Genomic DNA, 25,915 nt, shown 5'->3' on the forward strand with positions numbered 1-25,915 from the left:
AAATTCAGTTTTAGAGTATACATTTGTATTTATTCATAAAAAAGATGTTCCATAATGAAAATGTGATAATAATTGGGTGAGGTTTAGCTCAGAATTCTAGTTCAGCCACTTTCTAAATGCAGGACTTTTATCAACTAAAGTAACAGCTCTGAGTCAGTTTCTACAGGTAAAATGGAGTCCGTAATAACTGTTTTGTAGAGTTTTAAAAAAATTATTTGAGATATAATTATTTGAGATATAATTTACACTGTCCCACTTAGTGTACAATTCAGTGGTATCTGGTATATTCACAGTTATTCAGTTATCACAACTTAGTTGTATTTTCTTCGTTCTAAAATCCATCTTGTACCCATTAGCAGTGACTCTCCATTCTCCTCCATCTCCACCATACCCCTATCCTAGAAAACCACTGATCTACTCTCCTTATAAATGGATTTGCTTACTCTTGACATTTCATGCAAATATAAGCATACCATATGTATCTTTTTTAAATTTTTTATTGGAATATAGTTGATTTACAATGTTAGTTTCAGGTGTACAGCAAAGTGTATCAGTTATACATATACATATATGCACTCTTTTTTTAGATTTTTTTTTCCCACACAGGCCATTACAGAGCATTGAGTAGAGTATATGTGTCTTTTCTTAAACTGGCTTCTTTCACTTAGCATAATGTTTTCAAGGTTCATTCATGATGTAGCATGTATCACTACTTCATTCCTTTATATTACCAAATACTGTTTCATCATATGGATATGCCAGGTTTTGTTTTTCCAGTCATTAATTGGCAATATCGGCAGTAGTTCTGTTTGGGGGCCATTATGAATAATACTGCTATGCACATTTGTGTGCAAGTTTTTGTGTGTAGGTAGTTTCATTTCTCTTGGGTGTATACCTAGGAGGTGAATTTCTGAGTCATGTTCTTCGTCTATGTTTAACCTTTTAGAAATTGGCAAACTTTTCCAAAGATATCACACAATTTTGTATTCCTGTGAACAACCTATGGTGATTCCCATGTATTCACATTCTCGCCAACAGTTATTATTGTCTGTCTTCTTAATTTTAGGCATCTTAATGAATTATTAGAAGTATTATACTGTGGTTTTGGTGTATGTTCACCTAATGGCTAATAATTTTAAGCATGTTACATGTTTACGGATTATTTGTATATCATCTTAGATGAAATGCATATTCAGATCTTTCATCCATCTTAAAAATGAATTACATGTCCTTTTATTGCAAGAATTGTTTAATAGTTCTTGCAGTATTTACATATACATACAGGAATTGTTAGAATTCTTTATACATTTATTCTAGATACAGCTCCCTTATCAGATATAAAATTTGCCAGTATTTTCTCCCATTCCTTGGGCTGTCTTTTCACTTTCTTCCTATTGTCATGTCCAGCACAAAAGTTTCTAATTTTGAGGAAGTACAATGAATCTATTTTTTTTTCTCTTGTCTCTTATGCTTTGGTATCAGATCTAAGAAATCATTGCCTAACTTGAGGCCATCAAGTTTTTTTCCTGTGTTTTCTTCTAAAAGGTTTATGATTTTAACTCTTATATTTAAGTCTGTAGTTAGAGAGTTGTTATGATGACCAGAAAATGTATATTTAAAGTATCTAGCACAGTGACTGGTACATATCAGCGCACTATTAGTGAGTCATCCAATGCCTCTCTGAAACGAAAGTGAATAAGTATGTCCTAGAAAGTATCTTATTTCCCACTCATAGTGTTATTATTCTTAATGCTTTCTGCAATGATATATGGTGGCTCTAGTGGTAAAGAACCCACTTGCCAGCGCAGGAGACATAAGAGACATGAGTTCGATCCCTGGATTAGGAAGATCCCATGGAAGAGGGCACGGCAACCCACTCCAGTATTCTTGCCTGGACAATCCCCATGGACAGAGGAGCCCGGTAGGCTGCAGTTCCGTGGGGTCACAAAGAGTCAGACATGACTGAGCGACTAATACACAATGCCCTGATCTCCCACATTGGAGGCAGATTCTTTACCAGCTGAGCCACCAGGGAAGCTCATATAACAAGTATACATTATTTTAAATATCACTTCCATAGAGATTTGAATCATTATAAGTTTTTATCAATAAGTTATTTATAGTAATTAGAATGCAAAGAGATGGAAGCAAAAAGAGCAAGCTTGAGCAGATTAAGGTTCTGTTGCTCATTTAGGTAAAAGTTTGTAAACATGAAGACATGTTACATTATAATCAGAATATTCTCTTTGGAAAACGTATTGAATTTGAGGAAATTTGGTTTATATATGATAATCATTTAAATTACTATTAATTTTCTTAAGATGTCACAGAGTTGTGGTGTCTTTTGTGGTTTTATTTTTCTTTTTTAAAGTAATATGTTAGTGCATGTTGTGAATAGCTGATAGATGATCTGCAAATGTTTCTGGAGAGTTTAGTAAGTAAATTAAAGAAAGGCAAGCTGAGACGTTCAAGATGGTAAAGAAGTGAATTTTTAAAACATTGCTCCCTCTTACAATGGAGTATATATTTTTTTCTCTGTACCCCACTTTCTTCTGAATGACTGTTCTTCTGCCATTATGACAGTGAAGGTGTTGTCTTTGATACACTTGAATATGCTCAGCTTGTTTCTTAAGAACCCAATATTTATTAGAAAGGGATTATTTAGTTATTTCTGGAAATAGACTGCCACATGAAGCAAGTTGGTATATGCATGGCTGTTTCTCTAGTACCTACCCCAGCCATGGGTGTGGCAAGAGATGGGCTCTGAAAGCAACTGTAGTTCTTTAAAAATTATGTTTTGTATTCTGAATATACATTTCATGTTAAATATAAAAGTATACAGATTGGTGAAGGAATCACAGTTTACCTCATGTAAAAAAGGATAATCCTTTTAGATCATTAACAGAGCAGTGTGAAGAAGCCTTGCACTGAAGCTGCAGCAGTCTATGGATAAATAGAGGATTTAATAACATTCAAATATTTGTCCCAACCTCGGAGGACATCCTGAGATAGAGCTAACTTTACAGATGATACAGCTCTCTCTCTTTGGGTTCTGGTGGCTCTTGCCCAGGGATTTCCTTGGCCTTTTAATGTATTTCTCTGACTCTTGAACTAGTGCAGTTAACGGTAGCTCTGAGTGAGATTTGGCTTTAGTCCTTTATAAATAATGTCAGCATAGTATGTAGGAATGACAAATCTGAAAATAGGAAATGCATATTTAAATCTCTGGAAAATCTGCCCCATGGTTTGATGTTCTTAGACATGTGAGAGCCAGGTTTTGAAAGGATTAATTAGCTCAGTCTAAATGTCTTTCAAACTTCAGAAGCATTTCTCACAGTTGTTACACACTCTTGAGTGTGCCCGTAGCCAATTCCCTTCATATTCTAAGGAAACCCATTCTTTAAAATGTAAGATACATACCTTTGACTTCAGCATTTATTTTATCTCAAATACACTTTGCTGTCTTTTAAAGGAGTGTGTCATTTTCTAGAGTCTTTAGCAGAAATAACTATCTTGCAATTAAAAACAATTGATAGTATTTTGGTAAAAAAGAATCCAAAACAAGTAAGTTTATATAGCTGTTAAAAATGTTTTCAGGAAACTGTGTGTGGATGGTTTCATGGAGTGAAAACTAGTATTTTAAGAAGTCTTTAAATGATCATGCCTCCATAAATGTGCCATCAGCAAAAAAACAACAACAAAATAGCAAAACAAAAAAAAAAAAAAGAGGAGGGAAGAGAAGGCTGGGGAGGATTCTGTCCCCTTTGGAACACAAAGGTCTTTCAGTTGTGGGTGATTGGAATGGGGGTGTTTGGGTAGTGGAAAAAAATGTTCTAGCATGTGGTAATGAGGTTAAAAAAAAAAACAGCAATGGATGATTACTTTTCTCCATCAAGGCTCCTTTATCCTCATAAGCTCAGACAGTGGTCAACATGTTAGACACCCCTCCCTGTTTTATCCATCCCTTAACTGTGTTCTTTGACAGGACTGGTTTATACAGCTGGGCCTTTGTTCAGCTTTGCGGGAAATACTACAGAACAGCATAATATATGGCAGAACACCTATAAAGTGGTAGATGGTAAACACTCTGATCCTATGCAGGATTCCACCTTGAAAGTCTGCTTTTGTTTGATTAGTTTTTCTTTTAGGGATTTGTAAAGTGAACACTTCTAAAACTTTTGTGTTTTTTTGTAATAAAGATTTTATGGTGATACAAGAAAATTGATTGTGTTAATCAGTAAAATTTCTTACCAGGTATAATTTTAATAAACAAAACTGAAAGGCGCTCACCTATCTTACTGACTAAAATTTTAGTCTATAATTAGACATTTCTATTATAGAGACATAGTATTTTAAAGAAGATTTAACATGGTGTACACTTAGCCATAGAATTGACTGAAAAGAGAAAGCAAATAGGAAAAGGTATTGATTTCAAAATTTATCTATATAACATACTCTAAATTTTTTTTAATTTTATTTAATTTTTAAACTTTACATAATTGTATTAGTTTTGCCAAATATCAAAATGAATCCACCACAGGTATACATGTGTTCCCCATCCTGAACCCTCCTCCCTCCTCCCTCCCCATTCCATCCCTCTGGGTCGTCCCAGAGCACTAGCCCCAAGCATCCAGTATCGTGCATCGAACCTGGACTGGCATCTCGTTTCATACATGATATTTTACATGTTTCAATGCCATTCTCCAAAAATTTTTTTTTAAAGACAGAATTTGTTAGTGACATTACTGTTAGCCCAATTTTTAATCTAGTGTAAACCTTATACTGGAAACTTCTTGTGTCTTTATACTAGTCATACCTTTCTAAGAGTTTGATGAATTTCTTCTCTATAGTTTATGCCATATCTTTTGAATTTTTATTTCAGAGGCAGTAAACTGGTAGCCTTTACATTCCTACTGAATAGTTTGTACCCATTTATAGAAAAGAGCTAACATTCCAAAGTCATCCACAGTGGCAGTATGAATCATACTTTTAAAGCATTTTTCCCCCTAAAAACAACAGAGAATGTGTTAAAACCAGAAAGATTAATGGGGGGAGAAGATAAACAGTTAAGACGTAAAATGAGTTTAGAGGTCAAGCTAGAAAAATAAGAAAGCTTATGGATTTAATTCATATTCATCCAAGCAAAGAAGCTTTGGCATGAAAGGGACCAATGAAGAGGCTCAGCATTCTTAGAGCATCAGCCATAGCTGCATCCTGCTGTTTTGGAGTTTGGGTTGATAGATGCTCAGCATCTTTGGCACGGCACCTTCCTTTTGGACTTTTCTTGATTGTTACACCAAATTCTTCATTTTGCCTGGAAGTTCAGAAAACTTGTTTTGCCTAGTATGCCTATCTCTCACATCAGAAGCTGTTGTTGTAGGAAGGATTTGTGCACTATATATGTGTTTTTTGCTGTCTCTTTTGAATATAAATATTTTCCAATTTATTCATTTTTTTCAACAGCTGTTGTAGAAACAGGCTGAAGTCAAGTCTGTATGGGGTATGGAAAAGAGAGTGAGTGCTCTTATTTGACCAGAATTGAGCAGAATCATATAAACTTTTTCTTGTTATTTGGATTCCAACGAGGGTAGAGGTCATAATATTTTTCTTCATTGGACTTCTTAGACAGTCATTCTCAACAAATCTGACGCTGATATTCAGTACTACTTTTAGCTATGAGCCTCCTTTCTCATCTCTGCTAGGGAAAAAAAAAAAATCCCACACCATTCTCTAGAGGTTTGCTTTTGAAGGCTTAACTTGCTTGATTTCACAATGACCTTTGAAAACAAAAGAAATTAAAACTAGACTGGTTACTTAATTATTTTTGTCATCATTATTAGATCCTAAATAAATTAAACATGCCACAGATTTTACTTCAAGATGTACACCATGCTAAGAATAAGCCACTTTTGATTATAGAATAATTTGCTATTTATTTAGATATAGCCAGTAATGTGAGAAGAGAGAGCAAGAGTGGGGTGGACACTGTTAAGAGGAAGCTCAAATAAGGAGACAGAGAGGGAAGCTCAAAATAAGTACTTAATAATGATATTATTTGGGAAAAAAAACATATATCCTTGCGATTCTGCCATAGAGAGATTCTCCTGGGAGAGTCAAAATGACTGAGTCGTTAAAATAAATGACGTGTTTTTTTTTACAGAGCTGTCAATATCATTAAGCCTAAACAAATATTCCTTCCTACTTCAAATCAAATTGATTTTTATTTTTGACATGTGCACCTTACCTAACCAGTTATCTTCATAAATGAAAAACTGTATTCTTTTACTGTGGCTATCATAGATATAGTGAATAGGTTATTGCAAACATGTATATGTGTATACTTATACACACACACACATATACATGTACATGTGAACATATGTAGATAGTCTTACATCCTCATGAGGTAAACATGAAAACAATCAACTGGCATTATTTTAGTGATCGAGAGATTAGTACTACTCCCTGTAGTAGTAATGGTTAGAAATACTTTCCCTTTGGCCTTTTTCTTTATTTTTATGAGTTAACAAATTGGAAGGAGTTTGTTTATACTTCTTTATTTTTTCCTTCAAAATACATACAACTTTTAACCAAATAGTTTTGAATTCTAGAACAAGGAAAAATTGTTAGCGTATGTTATGATTAAATTAACATGGTCCTGTCATATCGTTAAAGAGGTACCATTTAAAAAACAAAAGAGTATTAATGTCAGTTAATATCAGTAAATATCTTTTCTCTCTTCTTTCTCTTTCTTCTTCTATCTCTCTTTTTCTCTCTGTTTCTGTCTCTCTCTCACACACACAGGGTTGCTTAAATACACGAGACACAGACTTCTCTGCAAGGTCAAGGATGGAACAATAGGAATTGAATTAATCCCTGTTTCACAGCAGTTGTTCTGATAGAGAGCAAAAGAGATTGCCCTTCTCAGGTATTCTACAGACAGCTTTTAAAGATTACCTTCTTCGAGATATTGGGAATGGATATACATCTCCATGTTATTCTTTCAGTATTCTGTCCAGCTAAGTACAACCCGAAATTTATACATGTGGCAACCATGTGTCTCAGAAAAATTCAACAGGCTTCTTATTTTTTAGACTTTCCTTATTTCTTTAACTCAAAGCACACAATTACTTGTTGAACAATCTGTCTCAACTTTTGATTTTAAAAAATGGTACTTTTTTTTGTTGTTGTTACTTCTTATTAATGAGAGTTTTACAATGTGTGTAGGAAGAGAGAGTTTTTGTAAATCCCTAGATTTTCCCGTTCACTCCTCTATCTATCCCAGGAATGGATCGTGTGGCTACTCAGTGCTCAGCTTTCAGACTCATAAGGAGCCGAGCATCTGGGGAAACTCAGGAGGTGAGCACTTTCACGCTGACTCAGAGACCAGCCGTGTGACTCCAGTCTGGCGCTGTCACGCCTGGTTATGGAAAGGCAAGAACAATGCCTCCCTTGAGAAAGGGGAAAAAAGTCTAGTGCAGTCACAATTTTGATGTAAAATTTAAATCATCCCTCCACATCCTGTGGACTTAGAGCTGTCAGAAAGGCAAAACTCATGCTCAAATGGAAAAAAGCTTTTTATTTCCTTAAAAAGTATACCCTCTCTAACTCTAATAACAAGTTTCTGAACCACAAATCTTGATGCTGGATTATTCCAAATAATTTTTAAATAATCAGAACAAAAAGACTTTATTTTTTAAACTGTAAGTAGCTGAAAGTTAAACATTATTTTTCTGTTTGTTTTTGATTAATGACAAATGTACAACAATACACACATTTAAAAAATCACAACAAATTAGTATTTTTTTTTCTTTCATACTCATCAATTTGGTCATTTTACATACAATGTAAAAGAAATTTCAACATTTAAAAGTCTTAGTCATTTTCTATCCTGTTTTAAGCAGATTGGCTGAAATTTAGTGTATCTGATGATTAAAAAGAATCTAATCAAATGTTTAATAGCTCAGATATAGGTGTTACTATTTTTGAGGTAAGGAAATGGAATTTTAGCAATTATTGAATAAGTCTAAGTTAGGGCTTTTTAAAGTACAAAATTCTTATTACCATATTCTTGTGCTATAAATGTCAGTTTTTGATAATTTTTTTAAAGAATCTAGAATTCTATAAGAGCATTTACTTCCTCTTGTCTTTACAAAAGTAACTGTACCTCAGATCCATAAAAGTTCACCTTACAAATTTCTTTCAGTCTTAAACAGACTTATACTGAACTCTATTTTTTTCTAAGTATTAGAACATTATAAAATGATTAGAAGAGAGTTTAAATGTAATGCTCTTTATAGCTTTTTACTTATCAGGAATACTTCTGTTTTAAGCACTTAATTTTAAAATAGCACAATTAAAGCATAATATGGTGTTTTGGCCCCAGAGCCCAGCTATTACGTTACTCATAATAAATCAGTCTTCTATTTAGAAAATTTTCTTGGGGTCTTCATCTAATAACATGTGTTCTAACTTTGGAGTCAGTTTTTAGTAATTACAATTAGTAAGACCATAAAAGAAAGTAGGAAAGGAATCAAACTTTGAGTTCTGAATCATTGTAGCCTAGAATTTTTCTGTCATAAACTGTTATTAAGTGTTTACCTTTGGTATTTGTCTCTCTTTTTTAGAATACAAAAACAAATGTACATTTTAAAGTTTATTTTGCTATAAACTTTAGGTTGGTTTATTCAATTCTGAAATATACTTGTCCAACGAGTAAAGAAGAACTCATTTCTTTCAGATACTGACAAGAATCAAGTTCTATTTCTGAGTCCTTCTCTCTAACTTCTGATGCATATTATTTTTCTCTTTCTTTTCCACACTTGCCTCAGAAATCTCTCTACCTCTTCATTTTTTTTCTCTTCTTATCCTTTCCTTTTTCTCTGACTGGACAGGCTGGGGAAAGCTATTCGGTAAGAGAGAGATGCTAGTAAGGAGAAGGCAGAAAGGTGGAGAAACAGTTCAGAGTGGTGCTCTTCTTATCAGCAAGAAGGGATAGCATAAGGAGCTTCTTTGCCTCAATGCAGAGAGCATCTCAGGACCAAACATATGACAAGGTAAACATGGGAATCCACTTTGGTCACTTTGAAAGTTCTTTGTGACTATGACATTTTTCATTAACACAGTTTTAAATACAGTTTAAACTTTTGTAACATTTATTAAATTTTTTGTAAATTCAAATTATATTTTAGAACAGAATAAATTTATTCTTAAGTAGCAGTAGCTCAAAAATTGCTTTTGATTTTAGATTTCAGTGTTGTGGTAAATTTTGTTTGAAAACATTGGTAGAAATGAGTTTCTGGTGACATGTATAGTAAAGATTACAAAGGAATCTAGACTTCTATATTACTCTGTGTCATCTGTTCTTATGTTTCTATGAAGTCTGTATATCTCCTTCTGTTTATAGTGTACGCCAGGACCTGATGAACTTGTCCATGCTTCTAAATAACAATGTAATGAATGTGTTCTTTGTACATGGGCAGCAATGGGTAGAGAACATAGATTGGCCAGATCTGCAAGAGAAACTGATGGCAAAGAGGATTTATAGAAAAAAGAAAAATGTAAACATTTGAAAGACTACATATTTACCACAAATACCTTTTCTATCTAAAAGACTTTTGAATATTATTAATATATATGACAGACTTGGTTACAAACTTTATATAGAATTTACAGAGTATACACAAAGCTGACTCTAAACCTAGTAGGAAAACGAAGATGTTCAAAACATGGAAGAGGGAAAAAAGAATATACCATAAGATATGAAGAACAGTAGTTGAGATTTATAGGTACAAAGTATGAAACTGATCTTTTTCTGTAATGAAATGACATGCTAAGTTTATGTAAATCTATGTTTATAAGGAGTGTTAGTATTTTCATTGGTAAGTGGACAGGAGTAAAAACCTGTCCATTCACACTAAACGTCAATATTGATTCCCCAGGTGGAATAGTTAAACATTCCTATTGAGAAAAAAAATCTTTAAAAAACAATGGAGGTTAATTCCTTATCTTGAATAACCTTCTCACAGCAAGCTTAGTTACAAAAGCAACCAGACAAGTAAAGGTAAATATCCTGAACAAGTAGTTTAATTAGTAGAAAAACTAGGCAAAACTTCTAGAAAAATAGTACTAATATAATCTTTGGATATGAACGATTACCAATCTTTATTGTATTTGTAATATTCCATGTTTGTTATTCCCTTAAAAGAGGAGTCATCCTTTCAAATATTTCAGTTATTTTTGAAATGTTTTCTGTCTGCCATGCTTAAAATTTAACATGAGAGAATGGATATTAAAAGGGAGTATTTAGGAGAGGAATCAATGGATTCCATTTAAAATCAATGGATTTTAAATTAGATAGATGTCATGGTCCAGAATTTTTAAAGTTCATACTCAGAATGTTTAGTTATGTAAAATCATTTAGAGAATAATTACATTTCTTCACATATCACTTGATTTCTCTTTATTTGTCTTCTGTGCTCTATCCTTTTCATACAGTGGTCTCCCAAAGTTGGATGGAATGCAAAATTTAGATTTTCTCCCCCTCCCACTGCTCTATTTTCTGTTTTTCTCTTGGAGAGACAGCTTTGCTCTTGCACTGCTGTTTATTATAGTGTGAAGACCAAGTAGTGTAACAAAAGATAATTAACCATTTTTATGACTCAGTTTTATTTTTTATAGATCAAGACTTATAAGAATACCGAATCAGAACATTGTGGAAGAAATCAGTGACAAATAATTACAAGTATTGTTCAATGCTCTACCTGTGTTTTAAAGATTAAAGTGACTTAGTTACTTCCACAAAAGTAACTTTAGTTACACAGAAGTCCTCCATTTTCTGATTATCTGCTATTTCCTTTTAAAATTCTCCAGTCAACAAAGATTTATTTTTAAAATGAATTTAATATTTTCCTCCAAGCTGGCCTTCTTTCTAAAATATGTATTTTTCTTATTAGCAGTATCATTCTGTAAATTGTAGTCAAGGAATCTGTTTATCTTTGAATTATCTCACCCAATCATTCCCCCTTCTCTGGTTTCCACCCTCAAGCTTCTATCAGTTACTGATTTCTGAAGGACTTCCTTCCTAGAATGTAATTTTTATTATGTTATTGTGTAGTTCAGCAGTCATCTCCAGTTTCCTTCTACCTCCAGTATCAATCTCTCATTTGGTACAGCCATTCACACTTGTTGGAATCTAACCAGAATCATTATCATCTCGTCCCTGCCTTTCACCTTTATCTGCCTTTACTCCTCGTAGAATCTTCCACTTGAACCAAACTGTTCTACTCACTATCACGTATCATTTTGTGTATTTCTTTAATTTGCTGATGTCATTTCTCCTATCTATAATCTCCTCTTCTCTGTGTCTAAGTACACCTGATCTGTCCTTCATTGCACTGTTGAGTTCCTCTGATTTGTAGGAAGCATTCCCTGATTATTTTAAGCAGGGCATGCACGTGTGCTAAGTCGCTTCAGTTGTGTCTGACTCTTTGTGACCCCATGGACTGGAGCCCACCAAACTTCTCTGTCTTTGGGGTTCTCCAGGCAAGAATACTAGAGTGGGTTGTCATGCCCTCCTCCAGGGAATCTTCCCAACCCAGTGATTAGACCCAAACATCTCCTGCATTGCAGGCGGATTCTTTACCATTGAACCACCAGGGAAGCCCTTAAGCAGGACAGTATCTCTCTACTATCTATCGTCCATGCTGCTGCTAAGTCACTTCAGTTGTGTCCGACTCTGTGCAACCCCATAGATGGCAGCCTACCAGGCTCCGCCGTCCCTGGGATTCTCCAGGCAAGTGGGTTGCCATTTCCTTCTCCAGTGCATGGAAGTGAAAGTGAAGTTGCTCAGTCGTGTCTGACTCTTCATGACCCCATGAACTGCAGCCTACCAGGTTCCTCCGTCCATAGGATTTTACAGGCAAGAGTACTGGAGTGGGTTGCCATTGCCTTCTCCAATCCTCCATAGTACTCATATTTATAAAAAATCATTTACCTTAAATTATTCTTTCTTGATTTCTTAATGATGTTGCTATCTGTAGGCACATGATAGTCTTTCCATAAATGTGTTTCTGTGAATGAATGAATAAATTACTGAATATATGTCTTCTATTTTCATCTACTTCTTTAAAAGTAAACCACAAGTGTCTTTGTATCTAAGTTACCTGTTTCCTCTGTAAGACAAAGGTAACTTGCCTAGCACAAAATAGACACTCTGACCATTCATTTACACATACAAAAATACATTGAGTGACAACTATGTGCTAGGAATTATGTGGTTACATAACTAATTGTAACTCATTCAGTATAGCAGATTATATTATTTAGGGGAAAAGTACAGAACAATTTGGAAAGATTTTTGTTCAGCTTGGAAAAATCATATGAAATGATTATCAGTAGACCTGTGTTTACTAAAATCTTATTTTCCAGTAATAGATACTAATAAGAAAAAGAAAAGTAGTTAAGTTGTTGAATCAATGTCATAGGTGATACCAATGTTCAGTTTTTTTAAGTGGTCTATTAACAAGAGTTGATGATACTATCTGAGGTGGGGAAAAGTCATTTCATTTATGGTGGTTGGGGCAGGTTTTAATAAGAGCTGGGATTTTAGTTTGTTCTTTCTAGATTTTTAAAAATATTTTTATACATAACTGCAAACCTTAAAATAAATAATATTATCATTCTAAAAGAATAACCAGTAGAAGGCACTGCTTCCTAGGACTTCATCTCTGAATTAACTAGTCAAAGGTTAAAATGTTTAGAGAAAAACAGAAACTTTAAAGGGTAACTATTATACACAGAAAGCACTTCCCAATCTGAGTCTTCCATTTTGTGCTTGGTCTGTACACAAATTTCTTTGTGCATATCATTTTCTAGAATAATTGCAGCAAAGAACATTTGCTAAGCAGACAAGAGTTAAATTTAAAGCAGTAAGTAGATGAGATTCTTCAGTAACAGACCTATTAATAATTAATGCTGTAGCATTTTATAAAGTTACTTCACTTTTACAGTATTTTACTTACTGCATTTTAGAAAGAGCTATAGGGTTTGTTTGTTTTTTTTTTCCCACAAGTACTTAAAACCTGAATAAACAAGGTTTACCAAATCCTCTACATAGAATTATTAAAAAGAAATTCAGTGTTATCACTGAGCTGGATTTCTTTTTTTCTGACATTAGAGCATTTTCTAAGCCTACATGTCCTGTAAGACTGGATCTTACAACCATCTACAGTTAGAGAATAGTAAGATAGTTTCTAGTTTTCAATAGTAGATTTCATTAAACACACATTGATTGAGAGACCACTATATTCAGAAAGGATTTTAAGTCCTGAGTAAGTAGCTGTGGAAAGTAGCTGTGGACAAAACTAAAGTTTTCCTTCTTCAGTCTTACAGTGAGGAAGACAGATGAACAAAGAAAATAATTAAAATACCGCAAGTGATAAATGCTTGGAAATGATGTTGAAGCAGAAAACTAAATGAGATGAAGGAACAAGAAAGTGTGTAAATGAGTTAGGAGGACTTCAGATTGAGAAAATCCCTAGTGTGAAAAAATATATTTCAAATAGTGGTGAATTAGTTTTCTGTGACTTTTGTAACAAATTATCAGAAGTTTAGTGACTTAAACTATGCAAATGTATTCACTTAACGTTTCTAGAGGTCAGACGTTTCTAGAGGTCAGAAGTCTTATAGTCAAGGTGTTGGCAAAGCCCATTCTGTCTAGAGGTTCTGGGGGAAATCTGTTTCATGGCCTTTTATAGCTTTTTAGAGTATGTTCTCCGGCTTGTGATTGCATAGTCCATTTTCAAAGTCCTGCATAGTATCTTCCTATTACTCTCTCTGACTGTGATGCTCCTGTTTCCCTCCCTTATAAGGACCTTTATGATTACTTTGGGTCCACTCACAATATCCAGAATAAATCTCCTTATCTCAAGTCCCTAATTATATCTACTAAGTCCCTTTTGCCTTGTAAGGTAACATATTCACTGGTTTCAGAGATTAGAGTTTGGGCATCTTGAGTGGGAGGTATTATTCTGACTTGCACAAATAGCACCTGTTAACTGCACATTAGACTCACCTGTAAGCCTTAGAAATTTCTGATAAGCTGTGTGCATTCCAAAACCAATAGCATCAGAATATCTGGCAGTGAGACTCAGGCAGCAGTAGTTTTTAAACCTTTCTATGTAAATCACTGCAGATTGTGATTGTAGCCATGAAATTAAAAGACGCTTACTCCTTGGAAGGAAAGTTATGACCAACCTAGACAGCATATTCAAAAGCAGAGACATTACTTTGTCAACAAAAGTCCTTCTAGTCAAGGCTATGGTTTTTCCAGTGGTCATGTATGGATGTGAGAGTTGGAATATAAAGAAAGCTGAGAGCCGAAGAATTGATGCTTTTGAACTATGGTGTTGGAGAAGACTCTTGAGAGTCCCTTGGACTGCAAGGAGATCCAACCAGTCCATCCTAAAGGAAATCAGTCCTAAGGACTGATGCTGAAGCTGAAACTCCTGTATTTTGGCCACCTGATGTGAAGAGCCAACTCATTTGAAAAGACCCTGATGCTGGAAAAGATTGAGGGCAGGAGGAGAGGGGATGACAGAGGATGAGATGGTTGGATGGCATCACTGACTCAATGGGCATAGGTTTGGGTGGACTCCAGGAGTTGGTGATGGACAGAGAGGCCTGGTGTGCTGTGGTTCATGGGGTCGCAAAGAGTCGGACATGACTGAGCAACTGAACTGAACTGATGTAATTCCAATGTGTATTCAAAATTGAGAATGTGAATTTGAGCAAACTCTGGAAGATAGTGAAGGAGAGGGAAGCCTGGCATGCCGCAGTCCATGGGGTCACAAAAAAATGGACACAACTTGGTAACTGAACAACAAACAATTCATAATTTCTTTAAAGCAGAGACCCCGAACTGCATTTTTTTATTCCCATTAGATACGAGTCTTATACATAGTAAGCCATGAGTAAAGAATTGTTGATGCTATAAAGATTCCTTTCTGTCCTGGAATTAGACATCACTTCTTTGAAGAAGATTTTCTTGTCCACGCACAAAGAAGTGAGTTAAAGACTACTTTATAAACTATAATAGTCATTGTTATAGTTATAAATGAACTGTATAGTTATAAACTAACTCTAGAAGTTAGTGTTACACTAGATTGTAATTGTTAGTCTCATGTCACTTTCTTTGAAGTCTGAGTTTTGTTCCTTGTCCATCTCGCACGTACCACAGGAATGACAAAAATCATCTCTGAATGAATATAGTAGAGCATGCCCCAGCCTAGATCCTCAAGTTGTTCTAAGGTGTTCTTGCACTGTAACACAGACGTGTAGTGTGAGCTGCAGGAATTGGAAGCCTACATTTCCCAGATAGAAAAGACGTGGAAATTTTCAATGCCTCCTTAATGCTTTTTTCAAAATTGAGACTTTCATCTATCCAAAATAAAACCCTTTGGTAGACAAAAAAAAAAAAAAAAAAATCAAGAATTTAATGATATTGGTTATTTTGTTATCAATAGTTTTAGAAGATAAAACACAGATAATGTAACCAACAGATTATTTGCTCTTAACATAATTTATGTATTTTGTTTTGCTTCTGTCTCATTTTCTAGCCTATTACTAAACTATAACCGTAGTCATTATTATTCTAGTAATTTAAAACTTCTTTAAGTAATCTTTTACCTGAGCTACATAATAATACTCTTGTAAGTCTAACACATTTAAGAACATTCTATAAGTCTCTAAAAATGGAATTGAAATAAACCTAAAATATATAATATTTTAGAATCAGTTGATTTTTAGCACCATGGCTCTTTGGTATTTTAGACCTTATGATTTTTTCTCCATAACACGATATGTATATGGAGAGACTGTGTGTCCAATTAGGTGTAAAAATAGTTTAGATATCAGAAGAACTAGAAGTTTTGCAAATAGCAGTATCTTAACTATCTACCTTATATACCTTTTTTCTACTTTAAGACTTTTAATTTTCATAGTCATTATTAATAATGATATTAATAAAGTAGAAGTCAGCAGAAAGGTAATGTCTTCTGAAAGTCATAGAATTGTATTAACTAGCCAGCTGGCCATTAAATAAGCCATCTGATATACTTTTCTTTTTGATAACCCAGAAACTGACTCTTGCTAATAGACTGAAATTTTCAGACAGTTGAGAGACTGACTGTATTTAAGACTGGGGTAGGCACCAAAATACCAGTTTGTTAATTCCAGCAAGAATAGTAATCCCACACAGACCATAAATAATATGGTTTGTGTAATAAATGAATAAAATTGTAGTCAAGTTTCATGTGAAACCAAGAAATAATTAAAAGTCTCTTTATTGATTTAATGTGATAAATCACTTCTCAAAGACTTTGTGTATTTAAGTATGTTCTGTCACCTCATTCTCTTTATGGGAATCAGAAGTTTGCTTGGACACAGGGAGCTCAAATTCAGTGCTTTGTGACAACCTAGAGGGGTGGGTTGAGGTGAGAGGTAGGAGGGAGGTTCAAGAGGGAAGGAGCTACATATCCCTATGGCTGATTCATGTTGATGTATGGCAGAAACCAATATAATATCGTAAAGCAATTATCTTTCAATTAAAATAAATGAATTTTTTTAAAAAAGCAGTTTACTAGGAGAGCATGGAAACAAAACAATGGGAGTTAAATATCTCTAGTGTTGAGTTATCATATAAAGTTTAATCTGTCAGTTTGGGGATAGATAAAAGTGTTGCCAATGAGACAGCTATCAGCTTCCCTGATAGCTCAGTTGATAAAGAATCCGCCTGCAATGCAGGAGAAAAGGGTTTAATTCTAGATTGGGAAGGTCCATTGGAGAAGGGATAGATTACCCACTCCAGTATTCTTGTGCTTCCCTTGTGGCTTAGCTGGTAAAGAATCTGCCTGCAGTGCGGGAGATCTGGGTTCAATCCCTGGGTTGGGAAGATCCCCTGGAGAAGGAAAAGGCTACCCACTCCAGTATTCTTGCCTGGAGAATTCCATGGATTGTATAGTCCATGGGGTCACAGAGTCAGACACGACTGAGTAGCTTTCACTTCACCACTTCTAATGAGACTCAGTCTTTTCTAACCGTTAATCCCAGGCCCTTGCTCTTTCTCCATACTTAGAGTATACTTGGGGTCAGTTCAGTCGCTCAGTCGTGTCCGACTCTTTGTGACCCCATGAATCGCAGCACGCCAGGCCTCCCTGTCCATCACCAACTCCCGGAGTTCACCCAAACTCATGTCCATCGAGTTGGTGAGCCATCCAGCTGTCCTTTGTCATCCCCTTTTCCTCCTGCCCCCAATCCCTCCCAGCATCAGAGTCTTTTCCAATGAGTTAACTCTTCGCATGAGGTGGCCAAAGTACTGGAGTTTCAGCTTTAGCATCATTCCTTCCAAAGAAATCCCAGGGCTGATCTCCTTCAGAATGGACTGGTTGGATCTCCTTGCAGTCCAAGGGACTCTCAAGAGTCTTCTCCAACACCACAGTTCAAAAGCATCAATTCTTCAGTGCTCAGCCTTCTTCACAGTCCAACTCTCACATCCATACATGACCACTGGGAAAACCATAGCCTTGACTAGACGGACCTTTGTTGGCAAAGTAATGTCTCTGCTTTTGAATATGCTATCTAGGTTGGTCATAACTTTCCTTCCAAGGAGTGAGCGTCTTTTAATTTCATGGCTGCAATCACCATCTGCAGTGATTTTGGAGCCCAAAAGAACCTTAGTAATGAGATCAGAAATAATTAAAGATACCTGAAATGTGCTGGCCCAGTCTGTTTCTCCTTTAAACAGTGTTTCGTAACCACTACTATTTCCTTTCTTTACTGTGTTGTTCTGCTGATCAAGACTTCTGCTAATAACAGTTTTTCTTTAACACATTTGATCAGTTTATTGTTAAGTATGCCCAACCAGGAACATTTCTCTATTGGAGACTGTGTATCCAATGTTGATTTTACAGTTTAACTCTTAAAATGCAATCTGCATTGTCATTTTTGAGTTTTTGTTGTTGCTGTTGTTTTTGTGTTTTTGAGGGTGGTGGGTCACACTGTAGTTTTAAAGGTAGTGAAAGAAACAGCAGTATTTTTTATTGAGTGTCTACTCTGAGCAAAATGCTCTGTAAGTCATTTTTCATGCAGAACATAGTTCATTCTCAAAGTATTACAGGTGGATATTACATCTCACTTTAAAGATGAGTGAACTGAGATAGAGATTAAAATAAGTCTCCCAGCTAGTAAGTAGCAGAATCAGTGTTTTATTTTGTGTTTGTCTGATTCCACAGCCTTTATTTTTTTCTACTCTGGTATTATATCTTCACAGAATATATCCAGCATTTAAATACATTTGTCTTTCAAAACTTCTGAAGAATAGCATCATTCAACAGAGATTAGAGCCCTCTCATTTGGTAGTACATTTAAATTTAAAAATCAGTGATATATATGAATGAAGTGATGTGGCAGTTAGTTCATACTTTCCTGTCTCCTGTATCAGTAGTATAGAATATAAATGGATGATTTTGTAAACACTCTTTGTTGAACAAAAATTAAAGTGTTTTTCAAGGTCAAATCAAGTTGTAAATACCAGACTTTTTTTTTAATTAAAAAATTTAACTCTATTCCGCTTCCATGAAAAATTTAATGAAAAGAAAATATGTCTTATGTTTCACTAAACATATTTGCCATTAATTTTTAACCTCTGATAGCATTCTCAATCAGACTCAAGTACAAAAAAAAAAAAAATCTTAAGTGTATTGTCATATAGGCATTAGCTTGTCAAAACAAAACATGCTTATTTAATTTATTTTTTCTTTGCTTAGGTATTCTAAGGAAGAAATAAGTCTGAGAATCTACAGCTAAATATTTCATGAAACTGTGGAAATAAAATTGAAATATTTTTATATTCTTATCATTTTTTTAACTACCTACAAATTTAATATTAGAACTAAAAGCCAAAATTGGGTGATTTGGGGATATGAGAGAGAAAAGTCCTTAAATATTTGAGGATTAACAGTGATTATAAAATTTCTTCATTTCTTAATAAGCTTTAAACAAATATCAAACTTTTTGTTCTGTGGCCTGAGGTTTGCCAATAACCAATATTCCTACATTTTACAATAATCTTACTTTTAATGCAATTTTTTTTTAATGACAGTCATTCATTTACTTTGTTTATTTTTTGGTGAAAAAATTTTTAGTTATTTCCCTTCTTTTAACTGCCAACAGGATTTGCTATTCATGGATGTTCTGTCTTCAATAAGGTCTATCAACGTGTAAAATGAGATGGGTATTTTTCTTTGCTTTAAATGGAATGGTCTTTCATTATGCAGTGTTCTTAGGTGAATTCTCTTGTTTAAGAAGCCAGAATACAAGAGAGTGCTATATTAGTGTATTATTCTCACAACAAACAAGCACTGTTCTGTTGCTACCTGCTTGGCCATTGTTTCTGATTGTGTGTGCTTTGCAGTGGTATTTGGATGGTTTCCTGCTCTCTGCCAGCACAAAAAGGCATTTCTGTTACAATGGCCCCTAACCACACAATGACGGCATTAAGGATTTATGTGGAGGTTTCATTATTTTCTCCTCTTTTGTTCCTTCCAGGATGTCTTCCAAGCGACCAGCCTCTCCGTATGGGGAAGCAGATGGAGAGGTAGCCATGGTGACAAGCAGACAGAAAGTGGAAGAAGAGGAGAGTGACGGGCTCCCAGCCTTTCACCTTCCCTTGCATGTGAGTTTTCCCAACAAGCCTCACTCTGAGGAATTTCAGCCAGTTTCTCTGCTGACGCAAGAGACTTGTGGCCATAGGACTCCCACTTCTCAGCACAATACAATGGTAGGTTTCTCATGGTCTATTGTGCCTACACTCACTTTGTGACCAATCTGCTCCTCTAGTAGTTTGGCTTCAGTCCTATGCTTTGTAATTATCATCTACTTAATAGTCACACACAAGATTCACTCCTAACATCTTAGAATTCTTTATAAGTACATTGATTCCAGCAGGGAGTATACTTAAACTGTTTTTGTTTGGTTTGGTTTTTGTTTTTCAAGAATTCTGCTTTTGAGACACTCCCAACTTAATTAGTGGAAAAACATAATCTAAGAATAATATTAACACGTTCAAAATTAGTCCTCAAGACAGTTAGATATCTTTATATTTCTAATAAAGAGTAGTAAAACTCTAATTTTTCCAGAGAAAGCTATAGCATTGTTTGAGCATTTCCACCATGATAAATTAGAGTGTTTTTTTTTTTTTTTCAACTTTTGCTTCCCTCAGATTGGGTTCCAGTATTTCTTACAGTATTGGGAATATTACAGAAGTGCATGTTTCATAGAGACAATACATTTCTGATGTAACTGCACTAATTCCTAACTCAGTCCCAGTCACTGTGTTGCTTTCATAATTCAGTAATTCCCTTGTACATCCTATTCTATAATTTGCAGCTCTGGATAATTTATCTGGCCCCTGCTCCTGGGGGCTGGATCACCACAGAAGATTAGGAAGCCATGATTTCACAAATGAGAGGGAGAAGACAGCATAGTATCTTTGGCTGAAGCTTAAACAGAAGACTACACACAAATAAATAAGGCCTTTAGGTTCTTCTTAGGAACTTAAATAAGCAGAAACAGCATGCTGGCAAGGTAACCTGGCACTTAGCTGCCAGTCAGGCCACCCTTGCCTTTTCAACATGACTTCTTGGGTGGGTATCACATTTTTTGTGGCCCCTCTGCTTCTACTTCAAGGATGCCAGTGCTGTTAATTTGAACCAGGTCACACCAACAAAAATATTTCTTCATGCATTCTCATATCTTTAAAAAAAAGGCTCTGATTCTGTTAAATTTTTATTTATCTATTTATTTTTTGCAGGGTGGTGGGACTTCTCTAGGAAATAATTACACATCATAAATATGTTTGGTACTGAAATACACCCACTTGTTTATGTCATTGAATTACTGGATATAGAATTAAACCAACAAGAAGAATCAGATTATCTTCTAATATCTATGAAATAAACACTGTCCTTTGATAATTCACATTAGATTTAAATACGTCCATTCAAATTTTAAGCCTCAAAGGCAGAATTTCTCCTGAGTATTTTTGACTGTGTGCCAAAATTTTCTTACCAAGAAGAATGTTTTAGTTAACTCTTAAATAGTACTCTTACAGGTGTGTTGTTTCAAGCACATGATATATATTAACTCATTTAACCATCACAATAATTCAGGGAAGTGTTATCATTAATCCCATTTTACAGGTGAGGAGGAAACTGAGGCACAGTGAGTCTAAATAGTTTGCTCCAGATCACAGCTAGTAAGTGGGAGAACCAGAGTTTACCCAGATGGTCTGGCTTTGGATTTCATGCTTTTAAATTTTATAAGCTCTTCACAATTATGCACACACATTTAATATCCTGATTATCTCTTATTTGTCAAGTTAAATCATACTATCCAGAAGTCCTCCTTCTTTCCCCTCTGAGTTCATGTTAGTAATGTGCAATGATATAACTTCTTGGCCTCCTTCACAAAGGTTAAAACTAGAAAAAGAAAGGGGGGAAATGATAGTAAGCAGCTCAACAGGGTAGAGAGGTCAGACTCCCCATTTGTCATTGCATCAGTGCTCATGCTTTACCCCCTCTCAATATGTTGACCATTGCCTTCCTTCATGGAATTTCATGTGGGGAGTGCTTCTTGGTTTGGTTTTCCTGTAATACTGCTGTAAACATAAACACACAAATTTGAAAGAGTGATTATAAATAATTATTGCTAGAAGAAAGGGGAAACTATCTTAAGTACACTCAAGGATGGATATGAGAAAAGTATGTTAAATTGTTAATACATACTGTAGTTGGCACAAGTGGATGCTACAATGCAGGATGTTAATGAAAATGAAATCCAGTTTGTAATGGAGAATACAGTATAACTAAGTAAAACCTATGAACTACCTTCTTTGTACCAAGGTTTTGTTGCGCACTATGGAAATAATTTTCATAAGGTATGACTCCTTTCCTCAAGCAACTTTATCCAGGGGAGAAATTCTTAACTAGCGCCTGTAGCTCTCCTGAAGATAAATGGAGAATTCTCTGTGTGCACACATATGAGTAGGGTTATGATTTTTATCAGATTCTCAAGTAGATCTGAAGCCCCCAGAGTTTAAGATCTGTTGTACTTAATGTTAATACAGTGTGCATTCAAATGATTTAACTTAGTTTTAGTAACATCAACACTGATATTTTCTTTTACTGTATATATCTACTTGGTTTATAAATTTGTACCAGCTTCAAAAATTTCTTGATTTCTTTTATATGATCTCAAATTTCCAGCCTCTCCTCTTTCCTATCTTCCTTTCAACCTCCACTAGACTTGTTTCCCTGAGAAAAGAGTTGGATTATTTATCCCACTTTGGAAAGTAATGTGTGTCCTTGTTGCCTACAAGATTTAGTCTACAACTCTCTTCACATAAAGGCTCTATATAGACTGGCACCAAAATATGCCTTTTGTCTCCTCTTTGGCCACATTCTGCCAAAGACCCAGTGCTTCAGTCTTGTGAAGGTTTTCATGCATGTTCATAAACATACCAGGTGACCTCTAATGACACAAACTTATTCTTTCTACCTGGAAAACTCTTCTTATTTTACTCTCCTGGTAAATTGTGTTTCTCCCACAAGACTGAATTTAAAATTGCTTCTTTTTAGATGCTTTCCATTGGAGAAGGCAATGGCACCCCACTCCAGTACTCTTGCCTGGAAAATCCCATGGACGGAGGAACCTGGTGGGCTGCAGTCCATGAGGTCGCTAAGAGTCAGGCACGACTGAGCGACTTCACTTTCACTTTTCACTTTCATGCATTGGAGAAGGAAATGGCAACCCACTCCAGTGTTCTTGCCTGGAGAATCCCAGGAACAGAGGAGCCTGGCAGGAGGCTGTCTGTGGGGTCGCACAGAGTCGGACACGACTGAAGCGACTTAGCAGCAGCAGCAGCAGATGCTTTCCCTGACTTCCCAAGGCAGAGTGGTTGCTGTTCTTTATCCATGGTACATGTTTATATCTTTTCTCATGGTCTGTGTTATGATTTATGTATCTACATGTCTGCCTTTCTGTGCACTGTACTTCTCCTTGAAGGCACAGTTATACATATATACATGCATGTTATACATAGTTGTATTCCTGATACCCGGTATATAATAGATACTCAATTTATGAGTACTGACTAAACAGCAAATTTTATATGGATGATTAAATAGAAAATATGTTTTGAGCAAAGATGTTAAGCCATTATTCATGGTGAATATGCTGATTTTCTAAAAATTTTAGAACTAAAGTAGAATATACTAATGTAGTACAGAAAGCATGCTCTAGTAGCCATGGTATATTCAGCTGTTAAGCTGATTAAGATATATTTTACCTGGTTATCAAAATGATTAAATACATTCATAGAATTGTTATTCAACACAAAATTCTTTATTTTTTTCTGAATACTAGGCCATTGTCATATTCATGTAAGTCCTTTTATTTCAATAGTAACATACATTATTTTTTCCTATTCAGTATCTTTGAAAACAGAGGGAATGTTTCATTATTTTTGTATCATAGAGTTGAATTTAAGGAAACCAAAAAAACAGGTTACCAGATTTCATTGCTGGTTTATATGTGACATTTATACTCCATTCTTTAATAAAAAAGGGAGATGTTGAGAGGTCTGCATTTTGTATTGCCTACATAGTTTAGAGACAAAGTAAAACTTCTGAGTAATCCCTTTAATGCCACCTTGAAGTTGTAGAGAAATGCTTTCAATATAAAATGTAGGTTGGAAAATATTTCCTGAGATAGAAGTTCTGTACACCTCATGACTGCTGCCATATATTGAATTTGGGGAATTAGGGTCGTATGTTCATATTCAGGGTATGCAAGTGTTAAAGTTTGAAATGGGTCAGATAAAGACGGAATTCTTCCTTTCTGAAGTTGTGGGGTTTTGCCTTGATATTTTGGAGAAATAAACCAAGTGGCTAACTAAGACTAACTCCCCAAACATTTATAACTGGTATAAATACTACAAGTCCTGTTCTTGGAGAGTTTTACTTACTGATCAGAATAGTATTATACTATAATAATATTATATATAATTATAATATCACATAGGTATAAAATAGTCAGATTTCTAGTCAATATAAGATTGAGATACATAATTATAAATATGAAAAAGACTAATTCTGTTGGTCCTTCTCTGAAGCTCTCATAATCTTGTCAAGAATCCCCATATAATCTTCAAAAAGGTAAAAGACAAGGTTGGCAAGTCTGTTTATGATATGAGTGAAAAGGCAGTCCTGGGCTTTATGTGTATGAAGGACAAACTTTCTTGTCCCCTCTGCCTGTTTTGTTTTTTTTTTTTTTTGACCTGAGTTTGGAGGCTGTGACTTCAGATTTTCAGAGACAAGCAAGAGACACTATAATTTCTGGCTCATTTTTAATGATAGTTCTGATATAGATAGATTTATTTCATAATTCAAAGAACTATCCAGAACATGTCCTTATGTCAGTCAACATGATTATTTATGAGCATAAGAGGGAAACAGAGTAAGTCTGAAGAGAAATCAAGTAGCAGCATGAGAGGCTGCCAGGGTACTCTGTGGTGGCCATGTTGGCATTCACTTCATCTGGTTACATGCTACTTCTGCTGCTTAGATAGTTGTTCTAGTGTCAAAAGGGATGTGAAATGGAAGTCTTGACCACCTGTGGTTACTGAATAACCAATTGTCGTTTTTTCCCCTATAAAATGTTTTCTCTTACCTCAGAAAAACTCTCTTTTGACTTAAGTTCCTCTTGATTTGAGTGAACAGTTTTGTATGACTGCAGAGTGGGGATACACTGCTGCTTCCTTCCCAAGATTGATTTTTAAAGTATACAGTTACTTAAGAATACAGTTTTTTAAAAAATAATTTGAACTGTTCTCTCAATAAATAACTGAATTTCATGTGAAGTATATACTATATTTGCATATAATTGTTTGAACATATAAAGACCCAGTGGATTTGTAAGCTATATTATACTCTCTTATCTCATGAATTGCTTATATTAGTAAGATTTTCCTGGAATTGTTAAAGAACTTTGAGAATATGATGTGTTGATTAGGTTTAGTAATTGGATGTATCTTAATGTATTTAAGCATGCAGAGACACTAGTTATCATAAAGTAACATTCAGTGTGCATCAGTTTCTTCCTGAAGTCCAGGAGCAGAATAAAAAGGTGTTTTTCTAAGTTGATCTTCTATAGAAGTAAGACATAGAACTGAGAACCATGCATAAAATTATAGCAAAGCTCCAGTGTATGAAATGCAACCTTTAACACTTACACACTGAAAGGATTCATTCACTGCCCATGACAGAGACTGACTTTTACTTGCTCAGGCTCACTGTCAACTCCTGGGATCTTTTATTTACCCAATATAATTTTAATTGCTATATGATAGCTGTGTCTTGAAATACCCTTTGTATAAATTTTGCTTACAATCTGACAGTTGTTAGTAATGCATTTTCGATGTTTGAGTAGGATAATTTTATGTGTGAAGTACTGTTCAGAAAACTTGAGAAGGAAAAGAGAAAACTGCATGTGTTATTTAAAAATAAGTCACAGAATAGGACCTTAATTATGGTATGGTGAAGATTCCTATTTTTATATGGTGGTTTTTATAAGCTTTTAAATTTCTGGTTACCTTTGTGTATCAAACTTAGCATAAGTTATTGTGATGGTATAATGCATACTGTTGTTAACACTAGTACAATTATTTTGCCAGTTCTAATAATGAGAATTTCATTGTTTAGAAAGAGCATTCTCCTACATTTTAAACAAAAGTGTAATTACATTTGAATGATGTGGAATGTGCTTAGTTTAATAGCATGGAGAATAGATTCAGAAAGAT

The 25,915-nt window shown here is 34.9% G+C and overlaps 1 protein-coding gene across 35 annotated transcripts in view; it reads left to right on the forward strand.

Annotated features, from left to right (window-relative positions):
• The window catches only part of SOX5 (SRY-box transcription factor 5), a 1,171,821-nt gene that overhangs the window by 741,019 nt on the left and 404,887 nt on the right, over positions 1-25,915 (forward strand). For 32 of the 35 annotated variants that reach the window (XM_070788609.1, XM_070788604.1, XM_070788607.1 and 29 more), the window contains one exon: positions 19,606-19,837. In XM_070788609.1, coding sequence (XP_070644710.1) covers positions 19,607-19,837 — 231 coding nt within the window. In that variant the 5' untranslated portion in view covers position 19,606. The remainder of the gene's footprint in view (positions 1-19,605; positions 19,838-25,915) is intronic. The other 3 variants (XM_070788594.1, XM_070788622.1, XM_070788595.1) reach the window with 1 other exon arrangement.

The sequence above is a fragment of the Bos indicus genome, chromosome 5 (genome assembly GCF_029378745.1).
Source record: "Bos indicus isolate NIAB-ARS_2022 breed Sahiwal x Tharparkar chromosome 5, NIAB-ARS_B.indTharparkar_mat_pri_1.0, whole genome shotgun sequence".
Lineage (NCBI taxonomy): Eukaryota > Metazoa > Chordata > Mammalia > Artiodactyla > Bovidae > Bos > Bos indicus.